Below are 11,146 nucleotides of genomic sequence, written 5' to 3' on the forward strand. Positions count from 1 at the left end.
TGAAGAATGACAAATGTGTTGCTTTAATTTTCCCTAAACACAGACTAAATGAGCACGGGGCTGTGCTTATTTAGTCTCAAGAAAGCCCCAGTTTAAAAAATAATGCAATCTCCTGTATTTATGAAATGAAAAAAATGCATTTTTATATTGAGTTCTGCATCATACTTCACAGGTATGAACAAAAAGTCAAAGAGACAGCTTTTGTAACATACCTGCAGAAAGCACGTATCAAAGTCAAGATTAGCACTTTGTACATGGGGCACAGCTAATCAGTCAGAAAACATTGGCTAAGCGGTTTTCTCACGGTTCTTGCTGTAATAATACATTCTTCAGACTGATAATGTATTATTTCAAGCTGTTTACTAATGTTATCAAGTAGGAAAATATAGAAATTTAGGATGTCTTATTTTGAAGGTACTTGTCGGGAGTGATGTTATTGTATTATGTCTGACTTGATGTCAAACTGGGCACAATGCCAAACGCCCTCTGGTGGTCACATTAGAAAATTTAGAGCGAGCGCATTGTGTAACAAGTCAGACTGAATACGTGTATAAGAATTGTTAATAAAGACTGAAGTTAACGTCACGTCAGATGTTTACTAGAGGGGCATTACAAATAATTAACTGCGGGCTTGGCCCACATGCGCCGTTATAACTGCTTTTAGGTTAGTCAAGATAGGAAAGGTCAATAGCTATTATAATAACGTTCACTGCCCTCTGGCGGTCAAAGGCAGGAACTACATTTCAACACGTCTTTTCGCCGTCAATACAAACTTATAAGGGACTAACATTTCTGAACCTAATTTAAAGATAAAGTATTAAGCATACTCATATGAAAGCGCCTAAATTAAATATGATTTTTAACTTATCAGGTTATATTTATTTATATCGCTGAGTACCTTTGGGCATTCTCTTTTAGCCCTCTCATTTATCCGTTCTTTGGACAGGCACTACAATAGAAGTGCACAAGATTGTGACCCCGTGACTTTATTAGTTATTATACAATATTAATTTAAAACACAGATTCCCGAAGATATATCCAGCTGCATTAATGGACGTTGCTCACACGCGCAGCTAATAACAGTTTGTTTTTCTTTGGGTTAATAAATAGTCCTTTACTAAAGTGAACGTTCACTGCCCTCTTGCGGTCAAAACGCGGAACTACTGCACTTATAAGCGTCAAGTTGCCGCAAATAACAATTTAAAACGTATATTTCCTGTACGTAATTTCAAAATAAATGTAGCAAACAAACTGACGTTTTAAAAAAACAACAGTAAAAACGTAAAGTAAGTTAAAAAAAAAAGAAGTAAAAAGTAAAAAAAAACCCCAAAACGGCTAATTATTAGTTGTATCAATTTAACTGTTATTTATCAAGTTATATTTGTTACTTCTAAATCAATCAAAAACAATGTCACACTTCTGTATAAAATGATCATCAGTGATTTCCAGTTTGGGCTAAGTGAAAACTCTCCTCTTGCGGTCACATTATAAAAAGGAAACGTGCCATCACTTCCGCTAATTAATTTCAAAATAAAGTAGTACATTTAAAATTGAGTAAATATTACCCTTCGTTTCAGTCTATACATCTCTGTGCTTTGAATTGTCAGTGCGATTATTACATGAATTAGTAAAAGTTGACCAGTTTACTGTAGCAGAGCTGCCATTTTCCCATCCAAATCAAGCAATACAGAGCTCTACTTGCGACTGAAAACCTCACCTCACACAACACATGGGTTTACTGTTATTATTGTTCTTTTATTACAATACTTAAAAGTATAAAGTTAAAAAATTAAAATAATTATGGTCACGTTACAGCCTTCAGAGGTTAATGAACGAAATACGCCACAGTATGCTTTTTTTAATGTAGTGTAGTTCCACAAATGACCGCAAGGGGGCATAAAATATTAAGTAATGCTATTTGATCACCTCTGTCAATAACAGAAATAAACTTCTACCACCGTGTTTGCTGTTTCAGATATTAAGTGAGATAGCATGTATTTATTACTGGTGTATCATTCATTTAATAAATAGCTTTACCTACTTATTAATATTACTCTACACAACTAGAACAGGAAATTTACTGTGTATTTATTAAAGATCAAGAGTATCTTACTACACTCATCTATACAGATCTCGGGATTTATCACAGGATCTGACTTGGACGTCGCTTTCCACATTTCTTTCAGGTTGTTGTGATGATTAATATCAATGGTGGATAAAAATACCAGAAAGAAATAAACAGAACTGATCACATTCTACAACAAGGCCAAAGGAGGTGTGGACCCCATAGACCAAATATCTTGGCATCTACACTTGCAAATGTCACAATAGCGGCTGCCCATGGTGCTGTGGTACAACTGGACATCACCAGCCTGAATGCTTACACCTTTTTCATGGGTCAGCACCCTGAATTCAAGAATGGTGTCACCAATGCACGATAGGTCTTCCTCACTGCGCTCTCAAAAGAGCTTGTCACACCAAACATGAGAAGTCGACTGTAAGGTTGCACCCAACTGCAAACCCTGATCAGCGAACCAATGGTAAGTTGTGGGGTGACAAAAGCCACAACTCAGCCACAGGAAAAAAGCAGACAGGGCTAACCAAATGCCATGTACCTGTGTGAAGTAATTACAGTCAGAAACAGACAGTGTCTCACAAGTGAAAAGAGAGAGAAACTGTATGGACAGTGACACACACACACACACAAAGTGGATGCTGTTGGTTTGTCTCTTTTTGTCCCAATTTACAAAATGTTCTAAAAATGTAAAAATAGTGAAAAATACAAAATTAAAACAGTGATTGATTCTTGTGTAGACCAACATATAATACAAATGATTCTTCTTAACCAAAAATGACACCAAATGAAAATAAAAACACACTGATTCTAGACATTTTTGACCCAGTGATGGAAACGTGCAGGGTCCAGCCATTCATGCATCTAAAGATTAACCATCCACAGAGTTTCAGGGTGCTCAAAGGTGTATACATGCCTTGATATTTAGTTGCATCTCTCTCCACATAGTATCATTGGTGTGATCAAAAGCTATAACTCAAGGTGACCGAGAATTTTGGGCAGTTTAGGGCAGTGTGTGTTTATGGCTGTATCTGAAATGTCATACTTTTTTTGCAACTTGGTGAAAACATTGGGTCGTGGGAGAGAAATGCTGTCAGAAATCTGGTTTTGGTGATTTAAAGAGCAGCATCGTTGATTTGCTGGTGTTATTTCAGTATCATCAGTCTGTATATGTAACATGGTTAGATTTAAACAATGAAAAGACTGTTTATAAACATTTTTAACACATATCAAACGTGTCTTAGAAATATATATATATGTATTTTTTTTTTTATCAGAAAACAAACTTCTCACACATCTGTTAACTCACAGGATAGCACAAAGCCACCCACTCACGCAAATCTGCATCTTTGATACTAGTTTTGCACTGTTTTAAACGTTAGATTTAAATCAGGTAGTCACTGTTTTCCAGCCTTTTTTTTCTTCTTAATGATTTTAAGTCACAAAGCTATTAGAATTTACAACAGTGATGAGTCACTTTTAATTGTACACCTGGAGCAACATTGTGTGGAGTACAGGAATAATCACTCCGACTGCAATGCGTGACCGCGGCCACTGGAGGGCAGTAAACCTTCGCGATTCAACATTCACACTGTTCTAATACTGCAAAAATTAAATAACCTTTAAATACAAATACTCTCAACAAATGTGCAGTACTGTGGTAATTTAGTCCACGTTATTAAAATTCTGTTGTTATCACTATAGTGATTTTTCCCTCAGTGTAAATGTCTTTCTATAGTCAGTACAAATTAAGAATTTGAACTCAGAAAGATGAGGGGGGTTCTGCGTGTGTTTCTTCTGCATTACTGTTTCTAATTCGAGGTGCATTTTCTTTTGCATTCCTCACTGATAAAACTCCTCCAGCAGGTCCCAAAGCTATTTCAAATTTAGTTCATGTTTAGCCTTAAACAGAGTTTCTGTTGTCTGATTTTTCAAGCTGTACGTGGAGGCAGCACCGATACCTGTCTGTCAGGTCCAGCTGATCCTCATTCAAAAAGGCGTCGGCTTGAAAACGTGTGGTCTCCTGTACACTCAACAGTGAAAATAACCAGAGGGTCTTCTGTTTTCCTTTCAAATGGCACCCAACACCCCCTGTTTCATGTCGGACCTGTCTTGATGGAGGACACGCTAAGACGGACGGTAGGGTTCATGTCGTAATTTACTATAATTATTATATATTTTACATGTTAAAAGTCTACATGAGATTAAGTTACACGAGCGGGTATTAGTGACACATAGCTTACTTCACTTCAGGTCTGAACAGGCTGTATTAACAGTAATGTCTTACTTTCCGGCTTTTATCTCCTTTAACCCCAGCGGTCTCAGAAAGAGCACTGTTTTAGACTCTAGGCGCACACCTGAAACTCTAAATTCACAACGAAAGCCTTGCGTGTGCTCACAAAACCAGAATTTCTTGCGCATTTTCTTTCTTCAGATTTCTAAAGCCGCACGTACGCACGGTCTTACTGCTTTTGTAATACTTTTTACTATTAATGTTGTTTTGGATCATTGCACTTGGACGAGGCCAATTAACAATCCAATCCAGCCCTAAATCAATGCAGAGACGTCCATGTTTTAACACTTGAGTCTAAAGTCACTGCTGGGTGTACCATGACTCAGATACGGGAATTATTTGTACAATCGTGTCAGGTGTTTTTACAACAAGTGATATGGGTGCAAAGAATCACTTTCAGTTCAGTCTTTGTAGAAGAATGTCTTTACCTCAGAAGTCACTTAACATGAATTATTCAAGCATAAAAAGGTCTCTAACTTGTGAGATGAACCAGTGTTGAGTCAACAGAAAAAAATAGCAAAATTGAGCAAATTCTAAGTTTGATCTGTAGCCATTTGTTATTAACAGCCTGTGGTGAAAACGCATACTTTGTTCTCGTTTCTTTAGTCGATGACAACAGAATTAGACAGGCAGAAAAGTAGTATATTCTTACACCAATAAGGTGATTCTTCCGTGTGTCCTTCAAAAAATGAGGAAACTAGATAAGTGTAGGACCAAAAAAGAAGGGGTCAAAACGAAACATAAAATGAACAGGATCTGAAAGTAATGTCCTTAAGAAATGGGAAAGACCTGACACAGGAGGGCCGCTGGTGTTTCAGTTGATCCATCAACTGTTCACTAAAGTCTCATCAGAAATGGGGAGAACAGGATGAGGTCTGCCAAATTACACAAGAACTAAACCGAAAATCAGTGGCAACAGGCCTTATGAAGTGATGAATCCAAATTTTGCATTTTGGTTTAAATCCTTGTCAGCGTGTACACATGAGGTCAAGACAGAAGTACAACAGTGAGTGTCTTCAGCACTTTCTAAAATTCTAAAGCCATTTCTTTTCTGCATTTTAGTCTGTGGTGCTGGGGAGCTTGTCAAAATTGATGTAATTATGAACACAGACAGTACAGTCAGATTTTGATCTACCATGGAATACTCTGGAAAGTGATGTCTCCATTTTTTTTCAGCGTTGCAGCAATCCAAAAAAACAGTGGCAATGCAGTAAAAGCATATTTGGATAGGAAAAAGCTCCCCATTGGAACACTAGCAGACATGGATTGGCCTCCCCAGAGCCTGGACCTCAAACATTATTGAAACGGTGTGGGATCATCTAGACAGAGCACGGAACAAAAGGCAACCAACATCCAAAGAAGAGCTCTGTCCTTCAAGCAGCTTGGAGAAGTATTCCTGAAGTGTACTTGAGAGCTTGCCTAAGAGCGTTCCAGCTGTGCTGAAGAACAAAGGTTTTCATCCCAAACGTTGACTTTAAAGCTTGTTAGAATTGCTCAAACTCTGTTTTTGCTTCATATACTAAATTTTTATGCATGTTTGCACACTTTTCAAGAAATCTATTGATCCAATTTCCCACTTTCCAAGCAAAATATAAGCAAATGGGATGTGGCTCAAGACTGGAAAAAAAAATTCAATGTTGACTCACTTCTTGTAGACAGCGGGTTAACATCTTGAACATGTACTTTGTGTCTGCAGGTATGGCCACAGAGAGCATTGTGGAGAATACTTGTTACTACAACGAGAATGTCACCTTCTTCTACAAAGTGGTGAATAAGACGATCAGTACAGGATGGAATACACGGGACTATGTTGTCATTGGACTGGGCTTGACAGTATGTGTTATTGTACTCCTGGCCAACTTGCTGGTGATGATAGCCATTTTTATGAACCGCCGCTTTCACTTTCCTATCTACTATCTCCTGGGGAACATGGCTGCAGCAGACCTGTTTGCAGGTATTGCTTATGCCAACCTGATGTTGCACACAGGCCCGTGGACTAGAACACTTACCAAGGAGCAGTGGTATATCCGCGGCGCTTTGATTGACATCAGCTTGACAGCCTCTGTGGCCAACCTCCTTGCTGTCGCTGTGGAGCGACACCAGACCATCATCACCATGCAGCTTCACAGCACTATGCCAAAGCGGCGTGTGGTGCTGCTGATAGTATGCATCTGGGCCACAGGTATCATCATGGGCCTGGTGCCGACATTTTGGAACTGTGAGTGTGATCTTAAGGACTGCTCCACCCTTGCGCCGCTCTACAGCCGCCGCTTCCTTATCTTCTGGGCAGTCCTCAACCTGCTCACGTTCTTCGTTATGGTGGCCGTGTATACTCGAATCTTTATCTATGTGAAGAACCAAAGTAAGAACACGTCTCAACAAGTCACAGAGATCCGACAGCAGACTGTTGTCAACCTGATGAAGACGATATCCATGGTCCTGGGTGAGGAGCTGTTTACTTTTCGGTCAAAGGGGAAGTTAGAATAGTTTCATTTCTAATAAGCTTGAAAATTTTAGCACTCTTAAATTACTAACGTACATTGTACAAAACTTTAACATACTCAGTCGTTGGCGGCATTATTTTCAGATTTTTGCAGGAAAGCGTAGTGACTTTTATTGAATTTCACTTCATATGAACTTTCAGTATTGTTTTCTGTAGTAAAGCTGACTATTGTTGATGTGCTTTATCTCACTGATCTTAGTTATAATGCTTGGCGTGTGTACACCCAGTCATTTATCAACCAGTTTTGCAGCTCTTGTTTGTCAGATCATACCCGATTACTGCTGATCTTTTAAGCTGATAGATTGTTAGGATTTCCGAGTAAAACTGACATGGATTTATCGTCATAATACAACTTTTTCTTTAGGTGACTCATCTCCTGAGCATAAATGTGTTCTCTCTGGCAACTAGCCTTGAAATTAAGCAAGCAAGCTACCAGTATGACCCAAGAGACTCTGCTGTGTCATTACGTCCCATCTTTAAATAAAGTTTACTTCCAGTTCTTATCAACAGTTTGCATCTCTGCAGGTGCCTTTGTAATTTGCTGGACGCCTGGCCTCGTGACTCTCTTACTGGATGGACTGTTGGGTAAAGAGAGTCATGCCAACCGCTATGAGAAATACTGTTTGTTCATAGCTGAGTGCAACTCTCTGGTCAATCCTATCATCTATTCCCTACGGGACAACGAGATGCGGAGGACGTTCAAGTGGATCCTGTGCTCTCTGTGTCGGAGAGGTGTTCATCAGCAGAGGCAACTTTCACTTGTCAAGAGGGGCACATCTCTGCGAGAGGTACCCTCACTTATTAGGGTGTTGACCCGGTGGTGCCGAATACAACCTGTGAAATGTAAACCTTAGACCAGGGGTGGCCAACTCCAGGCCTTGAGAGCCGGTGTCCTGCAGGTTTTAGATGTGTCCTATATCCATCACAGCTGATATAATGGCTAAATTACCTCCTCAACATGTCTTGAAGTTCTCCAGAGGCCTGGTAATGATTTAGGTGTGTTGACCCAGGGTGATATCTAAAACCTGCAGGACACTGGCTCTCGAGGCCTGGAGTTGGCCACTCCTGCCTTAGACCTTCAAAGCACTTTAAAAAAGGTACCCCAAAATAGTCTTTGGGGCATCTTTTTCAAACTTGAGATTATTATTCATTGCTTCAGGTTTCATTTGTTTTTCTCACATTTCTTCACAATGAGTCATGAGAGCTTTCACTTTCCATATCTGCTCTACAGGGAGTGCAGAATTATTAGGCAAATGAGTATTTTGTCCACATCATCCTCTTCATGCATGTTGTCTTACTCCAAGCTGTATAGGCTCGAAAGTCCTACTACCAATTAAGCATATTAGGTGATGTGCATCTCTGTAATGAGAAGGGGTGTGGTCTAATGACATCAACACCCTATATCAGGTGTGCATAATTATTAGGCAATGTCCTTTCCTTTGGCAAAATGGGTCAAAAGAAGGACTTGACAGTCTCAGAAAAGTCAAAAATAGTGAGATCTTGCAGAGGGATGCAGCAGTCTCAAAATTGCAAAGCTTCTGAAGCGTGATCATCGAACAATCAAGCATTTCATTCAAAATAGTCAACAGGGTCGCAAGAAGCGTGTGGAAAAACCAAGGCGCAAAATAACTGCCCATGAACTGAGAAAAGTCAAGCGTGCAGCTGCCAAGATGCCACTTGCCACCAGTTTGGCTATATTTCAGAGCTGCAACATCACTGGAGTGCCCAAAAGCACAAGGTGTGCAATACTCAGAGACATGGCCAAGGTAACAAAGGCTGAAAGACGACCACCACTGAACAAGACACACAAGCTGAAACGTCAAGACTAGGCCAAGAAATATCTCAAGACTGGTTTTTCTAAGGTTTTATGGACTGATGAAATATGAGTGAGTCTTGATGGGCCAGACGGATGGGCCCGTGGCTGGATTGGTAAAGGGCAGAGAGCTCCAGTCCGACTCAGACGCCAGCAAGGTGGAGGTGGAGTACTGGTTTGGGCTGGTATCATCAAAGATGAGCTTGTGGGGCCTTTTCGGGTTGAGGATGGAGTCAAGCTCAACTCCCAGTCCTACTGCCAGTTTCTGGAAGACACCTTCTTCAAGCAGTGGTACAGGAAGAAGTCTGCATCCTTCAAGAAAAACATGATTTTCATGCAGGACAATGCTCCATCACACGCGTCCAAGTACTCCACAGCGTGGCTGGCAAGAAAGGGTATAAAAGAAGAAAAACTAATGACATGGCCACCTTGTTCACCTGATCTGAACCCCATTGAGAACCTGTGGTCCATCATCAAATGTGAGATTTACAAGGAGGGGAAACACTACACCTCTCTGAACAGTGTCTGGGAGGCTGTGGTTGCTGCTGCACGCAATGTTGATGGTGAACAGATCAAAACACTGACAGAATCCATGGATGGCAGGCTTTTGAGTGTCCTTGCAAAGAAAGGTGGCTATATTGGTCGCTGATTTGTTTTTGTTTTGTTTTTGAATGTCAGAAATGTATATTTGTGAATGTGGAGATGTTATATTGGTTTCACTGGTAAAAATAAATAATTGAAATGGGTATATATTTGTTTTTTGTTAAGTTGCCTAATAATTATGCACAGTAATAGTCACCTGCACACACAGATATCCCCCTAAAATAGCTAAAACTAAAAACTACTTCCAAAAACATTCAGCTTTGATATTATGAGTTTTTTTGGGTTCATTGAGAACATGGTTGTTGTTCAATAATAAAATTATTCCTCAAAAATACAACTTGCCTAATAATTCTGCACTCCCTGTATATGCAAGTTAACAATATGATGCATAAAAGTATTATTGTGTTTCCTGTCCTGGGCCTTGTTCCACAAAGCAGGTTCAGCAAAATCAGAGTGTAACATTGAGCTAAGAGGTTTGATCATAGTTGGTTCAATCCACTGTATGTTCATATGACAACCACTTTCTGATGCCAAGATTCACCATGGGAATGGGTAGAAGATGAGCCTCCATTTTTATTTCAATATCAGGGGCGGCTTGAGGTTCAGTATCTTGCCCAAGGATGCATAGACTGGAGGAGTCGGGGATCAGTCCACCAACTCTTTGTGTGACATTGCCGAAAAACAAAAAAGGATCAAGAGTCATCTGCTCAGTCCTCATTTACATAAGATTTACATTTTATTTTGAAATCTAATTATTTAGCTGTAACCTGTAGAAACTTAAGATAAAGATGTGGCTCAAACACATAATATGCAGTTTTATGATATAGGACAGACCCAATAAGATTTTTTTTTTTTTTTTTTTTTTTTTTATTGATTTCTTATTTCCTTTAGGTGTGTGGTGTTTTTTTTTTTTTTTTTTTGTTTTTTTTGATTTTTGTTTTTTTAATTTTATGATTTCTTTGTGTAAATGTTGATGACGTTTACATTTCTGTGAATTTAACTGTATTTAAATCTACAAAGATACTACTATTTACTTTCTGTAACCTGGATTTAAAAAAAAACTAACGTACAAGACTATTTGAGAATCTGTCTTTAGTTCACACATCATCTCCAACACAACATACGAGTCTTCACTGAACAGTATTTTGCCTCAAAAGCTTCATGCAGATTGGGGATGGGATTCAGAGAGAGCCTGCCAGTGAGCAGGTTAATTTCAGTCATTTACTCAAAACTGGTACTCTTCCTGAAACAGAAAACCAAGTGTTTATCTCATCAAAGTATTAACAAACAAGAGTTTTCACTAAACCTGCTTCCTGGGAAAGGCCCTGATTAGATACAGAATAATTGTTTTGAATCTTTAAACACCACTGGGTAAAAGTGGTTAAAGGAAACGCTGAATTAAACTGCTAAATGTAAATTGAGTCCATTGTCACTATAAAATATTATGCCTCTACCTTGAAATTCATAAGATGTTTCTTCTGTGTCATGTTACCTTCAAATTATTTTCTTTCCTACAGGAAACACTTGGCTCTGGCCTGAAGTCGGAAGCAGAGGCCTTGTGTTAGGACGACATCAAGAAAGACAACGCCTGGTCAGTGACTAGGTTATAACGGCAGATCAAACATAATATAACTAAGATGTATAGATCGATTTATTCTTCTAGATATCAGCCAAATTCTGCAAAGCTCACTTTTCCATGTTTGCTTTTTGATACTGAATTAAAGGCTGAACAAGACTTTTTTTTTTTTTCTTCTTCTTAAGTCTCCACGAGACTAACAGAGTCACATAATCATCAGATGGTGCAATCTCTCCTTTTATTACGTTTGACTATCACAAGAGCATTTGTGACAAATTATAAAA

At 39.1% G+C, this 11,146-nt stretch overlaps 1 protein-coding gene across 3 annotated transcripts; it reads left to right on the forward strand.

Moving 5' to 3' along the window:
• The first annotated feature begins 4,046 nt into the window (after positions 1-4,046).
• On the forward strand, positions 4,047-11,026 carry lpar2a (lysophosphatidic acid receptor 2a). 3 transcript variants are annotated; one of them, XM_040040435.1, is made up of 5 exons: positions 4,048-4,213; positions 5,544-5,819; positions 6,064-6,810; positions 7,396-7,658; positions 10,804-11,026. In XM_040040435.1, exons 3-5 carry the CDS (start codon positions 6,066-6,068, stop codon positions 10,849-10,851), a joined length of 1,056 nt encoding a protein of 351 aa, XP_039896369.1. In that variant the 5' UTR covers positions 4,048-4,213; positions 5,544-5,819; positions 6,064-6,065; the 3' UTR covers positions 10,852-11,026. The 3 variants fall into 3 exon arrangements, with proteins under 3 accessions (XP_039896389.1, XP_039896369.1, XP_039896379.1); XM_040040455.1 differs by lacking the exons at positions 7,396-7,658; positions 10,804-11,026 and adding an exon at positions 7,235-7,388 and having other exon boundaries at positions 4,047-4,213; XM_040040445.1 differs by lacking the exon at positions 5,544-5,819.
• The last annotated feature ends 120 nt before the right edge of the window (positions 11,027-11,146 follow it).

Source organism: Simochromis diagramma, unplaced genomic scaffold (assembly GCF_900408965.1).
Source record: "Simochromis diagramma unplaced genomic scaffold, fSimDia1.1 OVJJ01000321.1, whole genome shotgun sequence".
NCBI classification, from domain to species: Eukaryota; Metazoa; Chordata; class Actinopteri; order Cichliformes; family Cichlidae; genus Simochromis; species Simochromis diagramma.